Source organism: Chiloscyllium plagiosum, unplaced genomic scaffold (assembly GCF_037043375.1).
Source record: "Chiloscyllium plagiosum isolate Xiang-an unplaced genomic scaffold, Cpla_swu_hap1 HiC_scaffold_19, whole genome shotgun sequence".
NCBI lineage: Eukaryota > Metazoa > Chordata > Chondrichthyes > Orectolobiformes > Hemiscylliidae > Chiloscyllium > Chiloscyllium plagiosum.
This window is the reverse complement of record NW_028270157.1, coordinates 41,086,178-41,107,975: the sequence shown is the minus strand read 5'-3', so window position 1 is coordinate 41,107,975 and position 21,798 is coordinate 41,086,178. Positions and strand designations below refer to the sequence as shown.

At 39.7% G+C, this 21,798-nt stretch overlaps 1 protein-coding gene across 3 annotated transcripts in view; it reads left to right on the top strand.

The window, feature by feature from the left end:
• Nucleotides 1-15,932, top strand: part of LOC122559644 (uncharacterized) — a 31,955-nt gene extending 16,023 nt beyond the window's left edge. For all 3 annotated transcript variants that reach the window (XM_043709455.2, XM_043709454.2, XM_087997249.1), the window contains 2 exons: nucleotides 4,873-5,013; nucleotides 14,420-15,932. In XM_043709455.2, coding sequence (XP_043565390.2) covers nucleotides 4,873-5,013; nucleotides 14,420-15,510 — 1,232 coding nt within the window. In that variant the 3' untranslated portion in view covers nucleotides 15,511-15,932. The remainder of the gene's footprint in view (nucleotides 1-4,872; nucleotides 5,014-14,419) is intronic.
• Nucleotides 15,933-21,798: the final 5,866 nt, after the last annotated feature.

The window sequence follows — 21,798 nt, the reverse complement described above, 5'->3', positions numbered from 1 at the left end:
TAAAGGAAAACTATAAAGTGAGATTCCATGGGCACAGTGTAAACTTGTACCCGCAAAGAAAAAGGTCCACTACTGCTAAATGTAGATCCTCCTAGTTTTACAGGTACAGAAGTAAAGTGATCATAGGGCTGCTCTCACATTAAAGAGAGACAACGGATGGTGGGCTTAACCTTAGAGTCAACACATCTCAGGCAAGGGGAGAGGTTGATATGGAGAGTCCTTCATGGTAACCTCAGCCAGTGCAGGAATTGAACCCATGCTGCTGGTATCACTCCTGCATCACAAACTAGCTGTCTGGCCAACTGAGCTAACCAACTCACAAAACATACAGGATGAAGTAAAGCAGAAGAAAGCTTATGACAGTCACAATTAACTTAAAACTGTAGGAAACCTAGGAGAATATAAAAAGTACAGGAGTGATATCTGGTCAGCATGTACAAGTTGGACCAAGTATGACTCTATGAAGTAAGAAAGAAAATTAAGAAAGCAAAGAGAGAATACATTGTCAGGTAAAATCAAGGAAACCCTAAAAACATTTTCAGTACATTAAGAGCAGGAGGATAACTAAGAAAGGGGACAGCCTATCAAATGTATAAAGTAACTTCTGAATGGATGTCGACGATGTGCGAGGGGTTCTTAATAGTTATTTTGTCTCTGCCTTCATGGAGGATGGGAATAAAGCAGACATTCTAGTAGACATTCCCTTGCTATTTGTTGTATGATCTGGTCTTAAATATTGCAGTCATGATTGGGTAACTTGCAGATCACACAAACATTGGCTGTAGAAGTTAATAGTCAAGAAAATATTTTCGACTCTAGAATTACATCAATGGTTTATTTGAGCAGGCGGAAATGTGACAAATAAAACTCAGTTCCAGAGAAATATAAGGTAACACATTTGGGAAGGGCAAACAAAACCAGGGAATACACCATTAGTGGGAGGATATTGAAATAGGTAGAAGAAGTTTGCAGATGACACCAAAATTGGAGGTGCAGTGGACAGCAAAGAAGGTTACCTCAGATTACAACAGGATCTGGACCAGATGGGCCAATGGGCTGAGAAATGGCATATGGAGTTTAATTCAGATAAATGCGAGGTACTACATTTTGGGAAAGCAAATCTTAGCAGGACTTATACACTTAACGGTAAGGTCCGAGGGAGTGTTGCTGAACAAAGAGACCTTGGAGTGCAGGTTCATAGCTCCTTGAAAGTGGAGTTGCAGGTAGATAGGATAGTGAAGAAAGCATTTGATATGCTTTCCTTTATTGGTCAGAGTATTGAGTACAGGAGTTGGGAGGTCATGTTGTGGCTGTACAGAACATCAGTTAGGAATATTGCGTGCAATTCTGTTCTCCTTATTGGAAAAATGTTGTGAAACTTGAAAGATTTCAGAAAAGATTTACAAGGATGTTGCCAGGGTTGGAGGATTTGATCTACAGGGAGAGGCTGAACAGGCTGGGGCTGTTTTCCCTGGAGCATCGGAGGCTGAGGGGTGACCTTGTAGAGATTTACAAAATTATGAGGGGCATGGATAGGATGAATAGACAAAGTCTTTTCCCTGGGGTCGGGGAGTCCAGAACTAGAGGACATAGGTTTAGGGTGAGAGGGGAAAGATATAAAAGAGACCTAAGGGGCAACTTTTTCACGCAGAGGGTGGTACGTGTATGGAATGAGCTGCCAGAGGAGGTGGTGGAGGCTGGTACAATTGCAACATTTAAGAGGCATCTGGATGGGTATATGAATAGGAAGGGTTTGGAGGGATATGGGCTTGGTGCTGGCAGGTGGGATTCGATTGGGTTGGGATATCTGGTCGGCATGGACAGGTTGGACCGAAGGGTCTGTTTCTGTGCTTTACATCTCTGATTCTAAGTCAGCACTTGAAGTGTATGCCCGTGGGTTCTTTAAGGTGTCAGGACAGATGTGTAAGATGAAAAAGAAATCCAGGGGATTTCTTGCCTTTACTGGACAAGGTATAAAGTGCAAAAGCAAGAATGAAATGCTGGAATTGCAAAAAATGGTGCTTAGGTGACTGTTGGAATTCTGGTTGCTACATTAGAGGAAGGTCATAAGCAGTCTGAAGAGCGTGCAGAGGAGACTTAGAAGATATTGCTAGGTCTTGAAAATTGCAGCTATGAAGAAATGTTGGATAGACTTAACTGAGGTGTACAAAATTATAAAGAGTTCAGTTAGATCTGAAAGACCTGCTTCTCCTACTGAGAAGACTGCTTTTCCTGATGAAGGGCTTTTGCCCAAAATGTCCATTATCCTGCTCCTCTGATGCTGCCTGACCTGCTGTGCTTTTCCAGCACCACTCTAATCTTGACTCTAATCTCCAGCATCTGTAGTACCCACTTCTGTCTGCTTCTCCTACAGCCAAAGGAGAAGAATATACCTTTTATCTGGAATATGGAAGGCAGAGCAACCAGATTCCAGAGTGTGGATACCACCAAATTACTCCGAATTATCACTTTTTGGATTCATTTTATCTATGTCTCTTGTGAAAAGTAGTGAAGATCTGACAATGTAAATTATTATTCTGGAATTTTTGCTTGATTGCAATGGATTTTTTCAAGTAATTTGGTCAAAACTGGTGTAAACTGCTGCAAAGAGTTGTGAAATCAAATTACATTCCACACAACTAGAATTTCCACAATTTATTGCACTTGTTGCAAAACTATTATAGTAGTACCAGACTGTTCCACTCTTACCATTGGAAGTTCCTACTAATCATGCTCATTGGTGGGTCTCTGAAAAGGCTCTAAAAGATACTAAGAAACTGGTGCCTGTTCCAAGATTATGAAAACTATTTAAAACTTTTTAAAGTCACTTAAAATCAAGTTACTACAGTTGGTGAGTTGACACTGTGATTTAAAAGGCTTACATCTTGTGTTTTAACCCCTGCTTAGCTGTATTAATTAAACTGTATTAATTAAACAGTTATCGTTCGGATGCTGCCTGACCTGCTGTGCTTTTCCACACAGTTGTGCTGTGCTGGACCACACTCTCGACTCTGATCTCCAGCCTCTGTAGTCGTCATTTTCTCCCAGTTTCCTTTTTTCATGTAGTTTAATACTAATTTCGTACAGGAAATGTTTCATGGAAATGCAGTTTTTAAAAAAAAAAAGAGTTTCACCAATTACATTATGTTGGTATTGTTGAAGGAGTAACTTTACGCAATGATTCAAAAAGTTAATTCAACAATAACTTACATTCAAAATGCATTGTGGACAAATAATCTTGTGTAAAGGTTAAGTCATCATCGTCCTACCAGACCATAGGACTGCTCTCTCAGAGAGAGATGACTTGGTGGTGCTTTAAACTGAGGGTCATCTTGCCTCAAGCAAAGGGAGAGGTTCAGAAGGAGAACCCTTCAGTCAGTGCAGGAATTGAACCCACACTGTTGCCATTACTCTACATTGCAAACTGACCATCTGGCCAACTGACTCCCTCCTCCAAAAACCTGTGTGCCATTCTGACAAGTAGCAGCATCACAGAGTATATTCATTGAACTCCATTTGGGATTTTGTGAAGTGACTGGATGTATCCTGTCAACTCTGCTCAGAATCATTTGGCAATAATATTACAAAGAAGATCCCAAAAGGATTTTGTTCTGGAGCACTAGATTCAGTGGGAATGAGAGCTGATGAAGATCTTATGCTTGAAATGTTGACTCTCCTGCTCCTCAGATGTTGCCTGTCCAGCTGTGCTTTTCCAGCGCCACACTTTCCAACTCTGATCTTCAGCATCTGCAGTCCTCACTTTCTCCTCCGGAGCTACCCACAAATGATGTTAGCTGTCCATCTCTTTTCATAATCTATCTTTGCCTTTCATATCATCTTTTCCCCACTTCTGCTCTGAATCTTCTAAATGGAGCATAGTTTTCAACTGTGTTCTCCAGTTCAGACATGTCATCCCCTAGCCCATCCCATCCCATCCCATCCTGAGACCTGTCGCAACTAATGGCAATGTTCCAGCTGGTTGCCATTCCATGCCCAATGGTGGCAAACAGCATTGAGACTCACATAGTTCACTGGTTGGATTCAAACGTTAACCAGAACTCAAAATCTACCTTGATACATTGCTGATCTATTCTGCTGGTTGCTTGTCCAACAGTCATTGAGTCAAAATCCTGGAACTCTCTCCCTAACCATACTGTGGCCAACTTGCAGCAAATGGACTGCAGCAGTTCAAGAAGGCAGCTCATTCTGAAAGCAAATTAGGGATGGGCAATAAATGTTGGCCAAACTAATGATGGCACATCCCATGAATTAACTTTTTAAAAAGTCAAAAATCTCCATTGCAATAATTCCAATGGTTCCTGGCCAACTTTCATCTCCAAACCTTAAGATGACCTTTAGTGGGCGGCACGGTGGCACAGTGGTTAGCACTGTTGCCTCACAGCGCCTGAGACCCGGGTTCAATTCCCGCCTCAGGCGACTGACTGTGTGGAGTTTGCACGTTCTCCCCGTGTCTGCGTGGATTTCCTCCGGGTGCTCCGGTTTCCTCCCACAGTCCAAAGATGTGCAGGTTAGGTGAATTGGCCATGCTAAATTGCCCGTAGTATTAGGTAAGGGGTAAATGTAGGGGCATGGGTGGGTTGCGCTTCGGCGGGTCGGTGTGGACTTGTTGGGCCGAAGGGCCTGTTTCCACACTGTAATGTAATCTAATCTAATCTAAATGACAGATAATGGTTTAGTGTGATATCTGTAGGAAACTCAGAAAATGCAGATTCTTTACTGCTTTAGTCTGATATTCTACCACAGGCTTCATTTGCTCTGCTTACCTTAATAGACCGGAGTGCTGTGGATTAATTAAAATAATATAGATGTTTGATGAACTAAACGTTTTATTTTTCTGTTTTTAAATGGAAGGAGAAAACCTGTGCAATTTTATGACGTTTAATCGAAGAAATAATTCGTCTTTTCAAAATTGCTACCTTTTCTACTGTCCAAACAAAGATGCTTGTCCATTGATGTCTTCAGAAGGATTTGTAAGCCACTTTATAAAAAGAGGTAACTTTGTCATTTGGTTTTATATACTACCGTCTGATTGAAAATGTGTTAAATTTAATTTTTAAGATAAATTTGCTTACTGTATCTAATTGTAATATATCTGAATGCAAGCCAGAATAAAAACAATTCATTGAGGAAGGGATGAGAGGAAAGGTGACCCAGATAAATTGCCAAGAAAAACTGGAAGGGAACAATGGGCTACTTTTAAACAATGGTTAGATCAGGTACAGTGGAAATAACATTCACATGAGGGAAAAGTTTGGTTAAACAAATGTAAAGTGAAGTAGAAAAAGGATGCATAAAGAAGATGCCAGTTGGAGAACACAGTTGAAAACTATGCTCCATTTAGAAGATTCAGAGCAGAAGTGGGGAAAAGATGATATGAAAGGCAAAGATAGATTATGAAAAGAGATGGACAGCTAACATACAAAGGCATCCCAAATTCTTCTTGGTATATCAATAGGGAAAGGATGTTGAAAGGAGGGAGCAAGGCTGATTAGAGACCTAAAAGGGAGTGTACAAGTGGAGACCGGGACATTCCTGAGGTACTCGATTATATCTGACTTCACTGAGAAAGAAGATATTGCTCAGGTCAGTATGGAAGAGGAAGAAATTAAAGCCCTAAATGGGCTTAAAATTGACAGAAAGACAATGGATATTTACAGTTGCTAAGCCACGAAGATTAGCTGAGACACAGTCCGGATACAGAGGGCTATGAAAGTGAACATTACAGAGTTACTGGCCCAATCCAGGAGTGGTGCAAGAGGATTGGAGCATTCATGAAAGGGTGTATCGGTAAGCTCAGCAAGTACAGGCTTGTTAGTTTAATCTTGGTGGTAGGGAAGCTCATGAAATGACAACATAGGACAAAATTAACAGCCACTTGGGCAAATGTAGATAAATTAAAGAATGCCAACATGAATATGTTCTGCATATTAATAAACTGATTATTAATAAACTAATTTGTTTGAGGTTTTGAAAAGGTAACAGTGTTAACGCGGATAATGCAGACAATGTGGGGTAAATGGACTTCCACAACGCACTTCATAAAGTACCACATAGCAGGCTTCTCAGCCAATTAGATTGAATGGAATAAATGGGACCAGGGCAACAGGGATATGAAATTGGCTGAAAGGAAACCAAAATTAATGGTGAACATTGTCTTTCAGACTAAAGGAAGGCTTATAATGCAATTCCCAGTTTCATTTTGGGTCCTGGCTTTCTTTGATAAATATTAATGACCTACACTTGCATGTACCTGGAACAAATTTCAAAATTTGTGGATGACACAAGCTTAGAAACGTGAACTATGATATGGTGTTCAATTTTTAATAAGACATAGGCTGGCATAATAGATGGATAATAGGTAACAGAAATGTGAAATGAATCATTTCAGTAGAAATAACTAGGAAAGGCAAAACTAAACAAAAGATACAACTTTAAAGTTAGAGTAGATGCAGAGGGACCAAATGTATGCAAGGCAAGTTGAGAAAATGCTTATTAAAACATACAGGATCCTGAGCTTTATAAATAGGAACATAAAGTACAAAAGCAGGGAAGTTATGATAAACCTACATAAACCATAGGTTGGTCTCGAGTGGTGCTCTGCTCCATTTCTGGATACTTCACTTTAGGAAGGATGTGAAGACATTAGAAAGGGTGCAGAAAACATTTGTGAAATTGATTCTAAGAGTAAGGAACTTCTGAAATGTGAATGAACTAGAGAAATTGGGGATGTTACTCTTGGAGAAGAGCAGATTAGAAGGAGATTTGGTTGCAGTGCTCAAAATCATGAGGGATCTTGACTGAGTAAAAAGGACTTATATGTTCCTGTTGGCTGGAGGATTTACCAATCATTTTCAATAGCGATGTGGAAAAAGTGTTTGTATATAAGAAGTCATTCGGATCTGGAAAATATTGCCTGAGAGAGGCAAATTCAATTGAGGCCTTCAAAAGAGAATTAGATCATTCAATCCAGAAAGAAATGTGCAGGACAATGAGGAAAGGGTGTTTAAATGGGAGTAGATGAGCTACTCTTGCTGGGAGCCAACACAGACATTAGGCCATGTGATATCTACAGCATACAATTCTGTTGGTGCAATGTCTTTGATAAATTTGACATTAATTTAAGGGTACAGAAGTGTCATTGTGATGAATATAGTGGTTTATTACACCTTACTTTGCTCTCTCTTAGTTAGATTTCCAACATGATTAAGTTAGAAACGGATGTTATTACATGTTGTTTCACTTCTGCATTATAGCCAGTCAAGGTAACTGACACCATTTTGAAAATTAATGTTAAAAGTAAATAATGTTATCTGCTATTCATAATTGTGAATAATATCACTTCAATTTCATTTTTAAAATATCATTAAAGAATTCCTATGATCATCTGTTTAGCGACATTGTAAATTTATCCATTCCTATTAAGTTAGATTTCTAGCAAAATAGTAATGTTGCCCTTTTTATTGTCAGGCTTTCTCGCAGTCACCTGTATTCCTGTAATTGACAAATGAAGGCCCATGACCTTTATGAATGAAGTAGGCCATAGATGAGATGTTTCAGTGGCAACACCAGAGACTTGCATTTATTTTGTGCATTTAAGGTGTCCTGAGTGAGTTACCAATCAAAAGTAAGAACTAATAATTTATTCATATCACAATGATATACCACAAATAACATTGAATATCCGCTGTGTGCTGTTGGGAATAGATTTTATTCCTAGCACTGTAGCTGTAGACAGGGTGTAGGGGATCAGATGCTTGAGTGAATGGGATCTGCACACATTTTAGATAGTTTTTTTTCTGGCTGGCTGCATTTAATATGCTTGAGTGCTTGCAAACGTTTGTGCCCTGGCCTCATTAAGTATCGGTATTTAAATAAAATCTGAATTCACTTCCCTGGGATTTGTGCCAGGTTTCTTTCTCTTACTTTATAAAAACCCACTCAGGCTTGACATTTGCTTCCATAAACAATGGAGTTGTTTCATTGGCCAAACAGTCACTATGCCAGCATAGATAAGAGTTGTGAATGGGATACCTGTGGAATCTAGCAGACGTCAAAGGAACTGGAGATTCCAATAGGCAATTCCTTTATACATGCAAACCTCCAAAGGTCTCCTTGGAGAAGAGGGTTCTGGTCAAATTAAGTAAAATAGTTACTTAGCAAATAAAAAACAATTAAGTACATAGTCTAACTCCTAAGCTATGATTCAACAGACTCTATACTGCACACCCCTGTTACGGACCAGACCAAACCCCCTAAAACATGCCAAGGAAATAGCCTAGACCCTAATGTTTTCTTATATTTTAAGTAAGGCATTGTATTCCAGATGCAATTGATCAAACTATTCAACTTTAAGCAAAATACACTTTATCCTTACACTACAGTTAAAATACAGACAAATAGAAATAAAAAGAAAGAATTGGTTTAACTGTAACTCTCTCAAAATACTTAACAAAGTAGTATACATATTAACTATTACTGATTAGCTGTTCCAATATAGCAGTAAACGCCTTCAGCAAAGTCACATTCAGCAAAACAGATCTCCCTTCCTTGATCTCCAGATCAGGAGAAAGGAAACAAAATTGCAAGCAGAAAAGAGAGAACCGAAGCTTTTTGCAGCAGCAAAGAGCTGAATCTTCCTCTGAAATCCCAGTTTACCAACTGCAAGCAAACCCTGGGTCGTGTGTGTCTGACTCCCCCCATTAGTGCTTCTTTTAAAACCAAAACTAGCAGTAGACAGCGCAGGACCAGGTTGACAATGCTTGCTTTCAAAAGAAACATGACAGAATAAATCCTTGTTAAAGGCACATCTTGTAACACTCCCACCCGCTTCTGGCCACTAACAACCCCCACACCTGGATCTGATAATCCCCAGGCACCAGACCAACTCTGTTCCCTATCCATCAGTTCTGACCCACCACCCTTCATGATTTCTCCCAGCACCCCAAACCACCATGAACATTACATTTACCTTGTCATTTTGCACCCTGCAACAGGGTACCCACCTGGCACCTTAACCCCTAGTCAGCTGGCACTTGCTACTTATCTGGCAACCTATCCCGACCTATCTAGTATTCAACTCCTGGCACCCTGCCCTCCAACTGGCACCCTATTTACCTGGCACTCTATCCACCTGACATCTCATTTAACTGGCATCTTACCCTGTACACATCTGGCATTCCACTTAGTAGTCATCCTAGCACTTTACCCAGCTGGCATCCTACTTATCTGGAACCCTGTCCCCTTGATCCATCTTATGTCAGACCCTCCCAGCACTCTAACATCACACTTACCTTTTGAGAGCACCTGTCAAAGTAGCTGTCAAGACTTTTTAAACTTCCAAATTTGGCAGCTGACTACTGTGAATGCCAAGCATGACTTTCCTTAATGTTCTATACTATGAAAGAACTATCAGAGTAGAAATAGGGCACCCTGTTTCTGAGGGAGCTCTGAATGGAATCTTCTCTTTAAAAATGCAGAGCTGCCTTCTTTCATTTAAAAAGTAGGGCTAGAGTAGAAATTTGTATGAGATTGCCGCTTCACAGAAAATCTGATGCAAAGTCTTAAAGGTGATTTGGTTGTTTGTGTTTATAGCGTCCTTTTAGTATTTCTGTTGAAATTTATAAGATTCTTATAGCAGAAGATGGTGCTAGAGATTGAAGGATTTCAAATGTTATAGTCTTGTTCAAAAAACAATGTTGGGAATAAAACAGCAGCTGCAGGCCAGTTGGTTTATCTACAGTGATGGCAAAGCTTTTATAAACAATCCAAAACAAAATTAACAAGGTCCATTAGAGAAATATGAAATATGGCACATATTGGTTAGGGGAAGATCATATTTATCTAACCTGATTGAATTTTTTTTGGTTTTACTAACAGTGAGTGTAAATGGAGTTAATATGTATAATATGATGACATACCTCCAAAAAACATTTGATAAAGGACAAATGCTATTCTTAATCTATATTAATGACTTTGACTTGAGAATGCAAGGCACAATTTCAAAATATGCAGAAGCCACAAAATAGCATTTATGAACCGTGTTAAGTATGTGATTGTCTTCAAGAGAATATAACAGGCAAGTAGAACAGATGGACGAGTTGGAGATGAATTTAATGCAGAGAAATGTGAAACAATACATTTTGGTAGGATAAATGAGAGATAATACAAAAATAAAAGATGCAACTGAAGGGATTATAGGAACAAAGGGAGCTGGGATATTTGTGCATAAATTGAAAGTGGCAGGGCAGGTTAAGAAAATAGATAAAATATATATGGGATATAGTGGCATAGAAGATTATGGTGGACACTAATGTATCGACCTATATATGAAGATATAAATTTGAAGCAGGAATAGGTTACTCAACTCCTTGAGCCTGCTCTGCCATTCAGTAAGATCATGTCAGATTTTTTTGCTTCACATTCCCATATAACCCTGACACATTTTTGCCACTTACTTATCAAGAATCAACTTAACACTGCATTAGCAAGTTCAGACCACCTACTTCCACGTTTTGAGGAAGAGTTCCAAAGACCCTCAACCTTCTGTGAGAAAAACATGCTCCTCAGCTCTCTCTTAAATAGTCTACCACTTATTTTTAAACTGTGTCCTTGGTTCTCGATTCTCCCACAAGAGAAAATGCCTTTTAATCATGCAGTCTGTCACATTGCAGGATCTTGTGTGTTTTAATCAAGTTGCCTCTTACTCTTCTAGATACTGACAGATACAATCCTGTGAAGGGCAGGTCGTGCCTCACAAATCTTATTGAATTCTTTGAAAAGGTGACGAAGGAGGTTGATGAGGGGAAAGCGGTAGATGTGGTATATATGGATTTTAGTAAGGCGTTTGATAAGGTTCCCCATGGTAGGCTACTGCAGAAAATACGGAGATATGGCATTGAGGGTGAGTTGGAGGTTTGGATTAGGAATTGGGTGGATGGAAGAAGACAGAGGGTAGTAGTTGATGGCGAAGTTTCTTCATGGAGTGCCGTCACTAGCGGTGTTCCGCAAGGATCTGTTTTGGGACCATTGCTGTTTGTCATTTTTATAAATGACCTGGAAGAGGGGTTAGAAGGTTGGGTGAGCAAGTTTGCGGATGATACGAAAGTCGGAGGAGTTGTTGACAGTGAGGAAGGATGTGGCAGGTTACAGCAGGATATAGAGAAGCTGCAGAGCTGGGCAGAAAGGTGGCAAATGGAATTCAATGTAGCTAAATGTGAGGTGATTCACTTTGGGAAGAATAACAAAAAGATGGGGTACTGGGCTAATGGTCGGATACTTGGTAGTGTGGATGAGCAGAGGGATCTTGGTGTCCATGTACACAGATCTCTGAAAGTTGCCACCCAGGTAAATAGTGCGGTGAGGAAGGCATATGGCGTACTGGCTTTTATTGGTAGAGGAATTGAGTTCCGGAGTCCTGAGGTCATGATGCAGTTGTATAAAACTCTGGTGCGGCCGCATCTGGAATATTGTGTGCAGTTTTGGTCGCCATACTATAGGAAGGATGTGGAGGCACTGGAACGGGTGCAGAGGAGGTTTACCAGGATGTTGCCTGGTATGGAAGGAAGATCGTATGAGGATAGACTGAGACACTTGGGGCTGTTTTCATTAGAGAAAAGAAGGTTTAGGGGTGACTTGATTGAGGTGTACAAGATGATTAGGGGGTTAGATAGGGTTGACAGTGTGAACCTTTTCCCGCGTATGGAGTCGGGTATTACAAGGGGGCATAGCTTTAAATTAAGGGGGGGTAGATATAGGACTGAAGTTAGGGGTAGGTTCTTCACTCAGCGAGTCGTAAGTTCATGGAATGCCCTGCCAGCAGCAGTGGTGGACTCTCCCTCTTTATGGGCATTTAAGCGGGCATTGGATAGGTATATGGAGGATAGTGGGTTAGTATAGGTTAGGTGGGCTTGGATCGGCGCAACATCGAGGGCCAAAGGGCCTGTACTGCGCTGTATTCTTCTATGTTCTATGTTCTATGGTCTGTCCAATCTTACCTTATAACCTGCCCATTCCCGGTTTTAGTCTAGTAAATCTTCTCTGAAATGCTTCTGACACATTTACATTCTAAATAGGATGACCAATACAATACACAATATTTTAGATGTGATCTCACTAGTGCCTGTATTCAAATTCCCTGTAAAACATTATTAACTTTCCTAATTACTTGCTGTCCCACCATACTATTTTTTCAATATTTTATGCAAGTCATCAGCAAGATTCATCTGTATTTCTGAACGCTGAAATCTCTCATCATGAAATGATGTACTCCTTTATTAGTTGCCCTAATAAGATAGACAATTTTACAGTCTCCCACATTATATATGTTGCAAATCTTTGATCACTTGACCGACTTATCTATATCCCCTTTTAGTGTCCTTATGTCTTCTTCACAACTTAATTGTCTACCTATCTTTGTGTTATCAGAATACTTAGCAACCATATTTCGGTTCACTTCATCCAAACCATTTTTAAGATATAAATAGTAAAAGGTTGAAGACTCAGCACTGATCCCTGTGGCACACCTCTCATTACATCCTGCTAACTGGAAAAGAGTTCGTTCATTCGATCATTCCCCGTTTATTTAATTTCCTATTAGCTAGCGAATCATCTGTCCATACCAATACATTAGCCCTTAAACCACAAGACTTTAATTTCCACAGTAGGTTCTAGCACTTGAGTATAGTGCACCAAATATTTCACCTTTATTCACAGCATGTTAATTCCTCAAAAAATCTCCAATAAATTGGTAAATGACTTTCCTTTTATATGGTCTTGTTAATGCTGCCTGATTAATTTAAGCAGTTCTCCGTGCCTTACTATAAAATCTACATAGGTCTGTTCTTTTGCTTGTCCACTTTCCCATCACATGTTGTCCCCTTATGACATCATTGCATGACATAACACAGATTGTGGGGAGGCGATGAACAAGTAGCATTATCATGGGACTATTAATCCAGAAACTCAGTTAATGTTCTGGGGTTCCACGTTCAAATGCTGCTGTGGCAAATGGTGGAATTTGAATTCCATTTTTTAAAAAAATCTGAAATTAAGAATCTCTGACCATGAAATCATTGATTGTGAGAATAAACCTATCTGGCTCACTAATGTTCTTCAGGGAAGGAAATCTGCCCTCCTCCATGTGACTCCAGGTCCCCAGCAATTTGATTGACTCTCAACTATCCTCTGTGAAATGGTCTACCAAGCCATTCAGTTGTAAAAAGCAGTACAAAGTCTCAACAAGGAAATGAAACCAGATGAACCACTTGGCATCAGCCTAGGTACCAGAAAAGACAACAAAACCATTGGCCCTGTCAACACTGTAGTGTCATCCTTACTAACATCTGGGGTCTAATACCAAAATTGGAAGAGCTCTCAGTCTAGGCAAGGAACAGCTTGACATTATCTGTAAGGTGTGATTCCATGAATATGTCTATGTCCCAGACACCATCATTACCATCCCTGGATATGTCCTGTCTCACCGTCAGGACAGACCCAGCAGAGATGGCGGCACAGTAGTATACATTCAGGAGGGAGTTGCTGTAGGAGTCCTCTGAACCCCATGAGATCTCGTGGTTTCAGGTTAAACATGGGCAAGGAAACCTTGTGCTGATTACACGTACTGCTTAAGATCCTGCACCTTATATTGAAAAAACTTAAGCCTCCAGTTCATTGCACCGGGGCCTAATCTCTTAACATTGCTAGGTTATTCAACCAGGTTCAATCATGTCAAAAGCAAGAAACTAAGTTGACTGTAGTGCCACTCAAGGTCCATCAGCTTGCGAGCTAATGTGGCATAGAATACAAAGTAAATCTTGTACCTTTTCATTGCAAAGATTAATATTATCCTGAGCTATGTCCTTGTCATTACATCATACACCATTCCTCTATCAGGCATATTGCTTAAGTTTTTGCAATGTATGGTGCAGGATCTTGAGCACAGAGCATGAGTTTTCTAGTTCTGATGGAGAAGTAATGGTATCTTAGATCTACTCCAAATCTAAAATCCTTACTTAATCTGTTGTCAATCTCTCTGGTAAATCTGACATGAAATAATTAGGTAATCTTTGTCTATATGAGGCTTTATTCCAGGAATTGAGTTGGGAGATGAGAAATTGCATAATTCAGTACTTGAATACCCAATTGTGTCAGCTTTTCTTAAAATTGGAAGAGCTGTCTGTAACTGTTATTTCAAATGGGAGTCTTAAAGCCTGCAGAAAAAGTAACATCGTTTTATCCATTCAGTCTTGCATGAATTTGAACTCAGATCCCAGGAAATTATGTGAACCATTGCAATATGGGAGAATTACTATCTGAAACTCTTCAATTCATAAAGTTACCATATTTCAACATTTTGTAGCAAAATGCATAAATGTTTCTACTGTATTCCTTTTGCTCATAGATCTTGCGAGTATGAAGGAGTTGGATGAGTCCATGAAAGAAAGATTTCCTGACAGAGGGGAACAATCATCAGATCATGGAGTTTCTACTGATCTGCTCAACAATCCAACATCTAATCTTGCTTCTACACCAATAGTCACTCCTCTCCAAAAGATGACAATGCAGCAAGTGTCTTACTCCACCTATCCAAAAGTTTCCATTTTCCCAGTGACCACCAAACAGTTAACCATGACAAGAACTCCCAAAGTGTCAATGGTAGCAATGTTGCTCCGAACCACCCAAATGTGGACTACTGACAAATTGAAGACATCTACCATTCTTCCAACTACCCAATCAACAACTGCTCATGCTTTCCTAGCCAGTCTGCCATTGACTTCTACACAGTTAACAAGAACAAATCACCAGACTCTGCTCTCGATGAACAAAATCCAGCCAATGGCAGCCACCACTCTCCCACAAATTCTCCCAATCACTACCACTCAGACAACAACTACCCTTCCAGTTACTAATACTCAGGCAACCACCCTTTCTGCCACTATTGCCCCCCCTCTGCCAGTCACCACTATATGGACAACTACCCTCCCAACCACTCTCCCAATCACCACCACTCAGACAACAACTACGCTCCCAGTCACCACCCCTCAAACAACTATTCTCCCAACCACACTCCCAGTCACCACCACTCCGACAACAGCAACCAAACTCTTGACCACCACCATCCTTCCAAAGAACCTTTTAACCACCCGTAAAGTCTCAATAGCAAAACTGATCCCAAAGAAGACTGAGCAATCCCCCATTTCAAGGGTTCCAGCTGCAAAAACACCATTCTTTGAGATTATAAGTGGAGCAGTAAATAATCGAGGTAACAGCATACTGGACCAAAAACCTTTGGAAAGACAGGACAAATTGGGAGGACAAATGGATGATTCAAAAATGAAAATTCAGAGTGGACTTATTGCTGCTTTATTGTTTGGTTTGTTATTTCTAATTGTAGCAATGGTTTTGTTAAGTAAACAGATATCAGAATCCTATAGTAGGAGGCACTATACCAGAATTGATTATCTCATAAACGGAATGTATATAGCTGCATGAGGTAAAGTAGATTAGAAGAATTGACTGGTTTCATTATGAATAATTTATAGAAAAGCCTAGTATAACAAAAACATTTGTCCCTTTTTTTTTAGAAGTCTTACATAAATATGATTCATTTTCTCGTCTAGCTCTCCTTATTGGATGTGGGGAATAATTTGCAAGCTGCATTACTGAATAATTAAAGTAAATTTAAATAGTCCATTGACTGGATTACTCACTCCCCTGCTGGTGGCTTTGGGGTATGGATGGCACACAAGTTAAATCCAGCAGGAGGGCTGTCTGCTGCCAATGTAAAACACTGATCTTCTGTTAGGAACTTAGGGGACTCTAAATAAATGTAAAACCAAATAAATGATAAACTTCTAATGCATCATTTGTTGAAAATGCACATATTTTTCAATAAAACAAAACTGAACAACTAGGCACAGCAATCTTCATTAGAAAGTTACGGAGTATTTGCTTCAGTTCAGTAGCATATAACATTAAGTTGTTTAGGTATTTACCCCCTTACCATCTACTGAAAGATTGCTGATGCTCAGTACTACTGTTAATTAGTCATGGGAGAAATTACTCTCTTTTGTCGCCTTTCCTTCACCTCCCACCCACCCTACCGTAGACTAACATTTGTTTCTGTTCTAGTAAAAGTTAGAGGATGGTGAGGCTCAATTCATTGGATAGTGATCAGAAGTGAGAAGTATGGAAGGATCTGAAAGATATAGTATTGAGTAGTGACTTAAGCACCACTCACTATGATGTTGTACAGACTTTTGCGGGAGTTGGGGGGTGAGATAGTGGAGAACAGATTAAGATCTTGAAGGAGTGAGACTCCCCATCTGGGTCTTCCTTTCCATCTCTGAGATGCTTCTCACAGTGTAACTTGTAACATAGTTGCTGCCATTACAGTAAGTTTCATCTTGTTTAAGACAAGTTCCTCTTCTGATTAGATCACCAAGTGGTTTTCCTGTAGAATGCTGGACCAAGCAAGCCGATCAATCCTACCGAGAAAGTGGGCTGTGGCAACAAATCTACCAGATAGCGAACTATAGCAACCTGCTAACCCTCACTCTGAATTTCAATTATTCTTCTAATATAGAAGCAATGGTTCCTGGACACCACCAAGGTTTCAGAATACTGGAAAAGAAGTAATGATCATGTGATGCCAAACTTGAAATTTAATATTTAAATTGTTGGGAGAGGAAGGAAAGATTAAGATGCATAGCAAGAGGTTGTGGAAAAGAATAAGTCAAAAAAGGGAAGGCTATTCTTAACTCCAATACAGATAAGATGTATTAATTAACAGGATGTTATAATTGAATCAGGTGAGGTTGCTGATCTGCTTGCCTCCATGTTATGTCCCATGCAAAGTATAAATTCACTTTCTTGAGTTCTGCACTGTAACAAAAAAAGTTGTAAACATGAAAAATATGTAGATCCTATAATTTACATTTTTAATTTATAACTGTACCATAGAATGATAAACTGCAAATTAAATTTTCCCCTAGTATGCTGAGATAACAATCTGAATTATTTAATTGTGGGTGGGGAGACTGAGTGTACACTGAATATTTCCCCACACTCGTGTAAAGGAAATTTCTGCTTGAGCTGCTTTACCATGAAGAAGGGTTTTTGTTTTGTGATTCAAACATTAGGAACTTGTTTAATGTACATGGAAAAAATAACAGCAAGGATTATTAAGCCTTTGTCAAGGTTTTTGTGCTGCTGCCTGTAATCAATGGTCAAACTGAGTACCGAGTACTAGATGTAGAAATAGGAGACCAGTTAGCTCCATGGTCTCAATGACTAATGTCATTCAGAATAATGCCAACAGCACGGGTTGATCCTTGTGCTGGCTGAGCTACACTTGGAACCTGCATCTGAGAATAAAACTGCGTGACAAATATGAACTGAAAGAAATGGCTTAAGATAAAATATCAGCAGACAATGAGCCATGGACTGACCATCAGCCAAAGCCCAAATGAATAAGAAATGTAGAAAACAGAGAATGTACAAACTAATTAAGAACTGGAACAACATTTTTTTTACTGTAAGTGCTAAAGAATTAATTCATCCTTGTACTTTGATCTAAACCTTATCACAATTGAAATGTTCTGTTTTATTGTGGAAGAAAAGAATGAAATATCAAACAAAAATGATCATCAGGTAATTTAGAAGTTGTAACTATTGTTATAAACTGGAGTATTGTTGAATGACAATTGGCCATTTGGTTCATCAAGCCTCCATCCTAACAGACAACAGATATCTGTGTCTGTCAAGTTGTTCATAGTTTATTTCTCTTCTGCTGGTATTAAGTACTAAGATGAAAACTGGAATATCTATTAGACCAAAGCCATAGAAAATTCTGAGATATACATTTACTATGGAGTTGTCTGTGAATTATTTTCTCCAAAATAAATTTCCATGGTCCTGGGGGATTACAATTTGTTTTGTAGTGTAACTCCTTTATCCCTCCAAACTACCTCCCAGTAACCCTTGTTTTTACTTGCTTTTGAACGCATGGAAGTTGCTGTTAATTCTAAGATATCTTTCACCGTCAAGGTTCTGGTCCAATCTATGCTCACCAGAATGCAATTTGCTTCACTGTTTCATGTTATAGATGGTCTTGAGCATTTTTGACAAACATCTGTCACCAAGCCACAGTAAAACCTCCTACAATGTGTAGCTCTTTACAATTTACCATTCAATGGTAATCGCTAAAGCCCACTTCAGAATGTTCTCGCTGATCTTCTTACAAATTACTTGAAAAAGCTGCAAACTTAGGTGGTTTCCTATCCTTCAATGTTAGTTCCCACAAGGCCATAGGGTGGCATACTTAAGAGCATCATGGGAAAGAAGTGTAGCCAAAGGTATTCATTCCGTGACCCAAAAATCTCCTCATCTCCAGCTTCACAAAGCATTAGCTTTATTATTTATGTGCCCTCAGAAAGATGGATACTTTTCTGTAACCTTTCTGTCGAAGGATGAATCGCTGGTGTAAACGAGCAGACCAGGTCCCCAAAATATCTACCCACTCTGGAGATGCAAATGTTTGAGTTGTTCTTTTAATGGTGCTATTAATCTTCATTGCAATATCAATCAAAAGGACCCTAATCTTGACTCTTGTAGAAATTAGTTTTTCCCCTAAAAGCTGAGGAGCAGTGAAAATCGGAAAGCGATGAGGATTTTTCAGTGGCTAGCATTTTGCAAGGGGCAGTGTGAGCAATCTTTGAGTGTACATGAGCTTTTCAGAGAGCTGAGGTCTTTTGTTTATTTTGTTTGAAGGTTTTGCTAACAAAGGACTTCCTGAATTCTGTTTTCAGGTAAAGACATAAATATTAAAGATTGTTAAGGATATCATTGCATAACTGTTTTATATTACAAGTACTTCATTTTAGCAGGACTTGTACACTTAATGGTGAGGCCCTAGGGAGTGTTGCTGAACAAAGAGACCTTGGAGTGCAGGTTCATAGCTCCTCGAAAGTAGAGTCACAGGTAAATAGGACAGTGAAGAAGACATTTGGTATGCTTTCCTTTATTGGTCAGAGTATTGAGTACAGGAGTTGGGAGGTTATGTGGCGGCTGTATAGGACATTGTTAGGTCACTGTTGGAATATTGTGTGCAATTCTGGTCTCCATCCCATCGGAAAGATGTTGCAAAACTTGAAAGGGTTCAGAAAAGATTTACAAAGATGTTGCCAGGGTTGGAGGATTTGAGCTACAGGGAGAGGTTGAATAGGCTAGGGCTGTTTTCCATGCAGCATCGGAGGCTGAGGGATGACCTTAGAGGTTTACAAAATTATGAGGGGCATGGATATGGTAAATAGACAAGTCTTTTCCTTGGTGTGGGAGTGTCCAGAGCTAGAGGGCATAGGTTTAGAGTAAGACAGGAAAGATATAAAAGAGACCTAAGGGGCAACCTTTTCACGCAGAGGGTGGTACATGTATGGAACAAGCTGCCAGAGGAAGTGGTGGAGGCTGGTACAATTGTAACATTTAAGAGGCATTTGGATGGGTATATGAATAGGAAGGGTTTGGAGGGATATGGGCCGGGTACTGGCAAGTGGGACTAGATTGGGTTGAGATGGTCAGCATGGACGAGTTGGACCGAAGGGTCTGTTTCCATGCTGTACATCTCTATGACTCTTTTTTAGTTTGGTGTTCAATTTCTAGGAATATATATCTAGAAATAGGGGATTTGAGATCTGTCACTTCCGTAACTTCAAAGCACTGTGTGGGTATTTGACACTTTCCAAATAGAAAACGCATATCTTCCTAAAATTATAAACCTCTGGGGCTGTGGGGAAAGCACAGGAGAATGGGGCAGATTAGATAGGCTTTCAGAAGGAGACTGGAAGGCAAAAAATATGGGAACTGTAGGGGATACTCCCAGGGATGGGAGCCTCAGTGGAGGTGAGATGAGTAAAATAGAATAAAGTAGTGAGATATTACTTAAGTTATTTGAATGTAGTTTAAGCTAGTATTTAATATGTTTGTAGTTTAGTTTTAGTTAAGTAGATATGTTTGTTTTGGTAGAATAGTGGGCTGTTTATTAACAATGGTACAATGCTATGGCCTTGACCTTTGTACTGCTTTTTTTTCCTGTTGTGATGGTGTTTTTTTTTTAATATATAAATGTTTTGCAAAAGATTTTAAAAAGCTTTTTAATAAAAACGTTTATAAAAGCAATTGGTCTTTCAAAGAGGCAGTCACACAACGAACTGATTTGTCTTCCTCTGTGCTTGTAAACTCCTCTGATTTACATCAGAGGGTTTCACCTTTTCTGTCTTCAAACTTTAAATCTCAAAATGGTGTTACTTACCCATTATTTGCTGATTTACCTTGTGTTTACACTTTTAACCCATAGTGTCACTCCAATTGTTAGTCTTTCCCCTGCTTGCACCTTAGTTCCTCAAGAAAAAAATTACAAGACATCCACCAAACTCAACCAAATTGCTTCAGCCATGATGGTGACAATTTCTTTCCTTATAATTCCTTTCAAGGTCAAGATCCCTAACCCTTTGAGCACTATATGTCAATAAGACCATACAACATAGGTACAGAATTAGGCTATTTGTCTCATCAAGTCCGATCTGCCATTCGACCATGGATGAACTGTTTCTCAACCCCATTAGCCTGCTTTCTCCCCGTAACCCTTGATCTCCTTTATAAAGAACCTCTCTATATCTGTCCTAAATACACTCAATGATTTGGCTTCCACATCCTTGTGTGGCAATGAGTTCCACAGATTAACCACCACTAGTCTCTCCTACTAGTGGAAATATCTCCAGGTCCACACTATCCAGGTTCTCATAAGTCTATAAGTTTCAATCAGATTCTCCTTCATCCTTCTAAACTCTGTCCAGGTACAGACCCAGCGTCCACAACTCCATATAACAATCCCTTCCACCTCAGGAGCATTCTTGTAAACCTTCTTTCAAGCCCCTCCAAAGCCAACAAAACCTTTCTTAGATACAGAGCTCAAAACTGCTCCCAATATTCCAAATACCATCTGACTAGAGCCTTGTACTGCTTTAGCAGTACATTTCTGCTCTTGTATTCTTGCCCTCTTGAAATGAATGTTAACATTGTATTTGCCTTCCTAACTGCCAACTGATCCTGCGTGTTAAATTTAAGAGAATCCAGAGCTAGGACTCCCAAGTCCCTTTGTGCTACAGGTATGTGAAACCTTCCCCATTTAGTCTATGCTTCTACTCTTCCTACCAAAATGCATAGTCTCACTCTTTCACATGTTGTATTCCATCTATCACTACTTTGCCCTGTCTCCAGCCTGTCCAAGTCCTTCTGCAGTATTCCTGCTTCCTCAACACTACCTGCCCCTCCACCTATCTTTGTGTCAGCTGCAAGTTTAGCAACAATGCCCTCATTTTCATGAATGGTTGCGGCCCCAGCACAAACCTTTGTGGAACTCTGAGTCACTGGCTGCCATCCTGAAAAAGACTCATTTATCTCTATGCTTTGTCTTCTGCCAGCCAGCCAATCCTCTATCCATGTGAGTACCTTGCCCCCTAACACCATCTTATTTAGCAGCCTCCTTTATGGCACCTTGTCAAGAGTCTTCTGGAAATCCAAAAGATCACATCCGCGTGCTCTCCTTTATGTAACTTGTCCATTACCTCAAAGAATTCTAAAATTTCTCAGGCATGACATCCCCCTGATGAAATTGTGGTGACTCAGCCCTATTCCACCATGTATTTCCAAGTACCCTGAAGTGTTATCCTTAATAATGGACACTAAAATCTTATCAATGACCAAGGGTAGGCTAACCGGCCT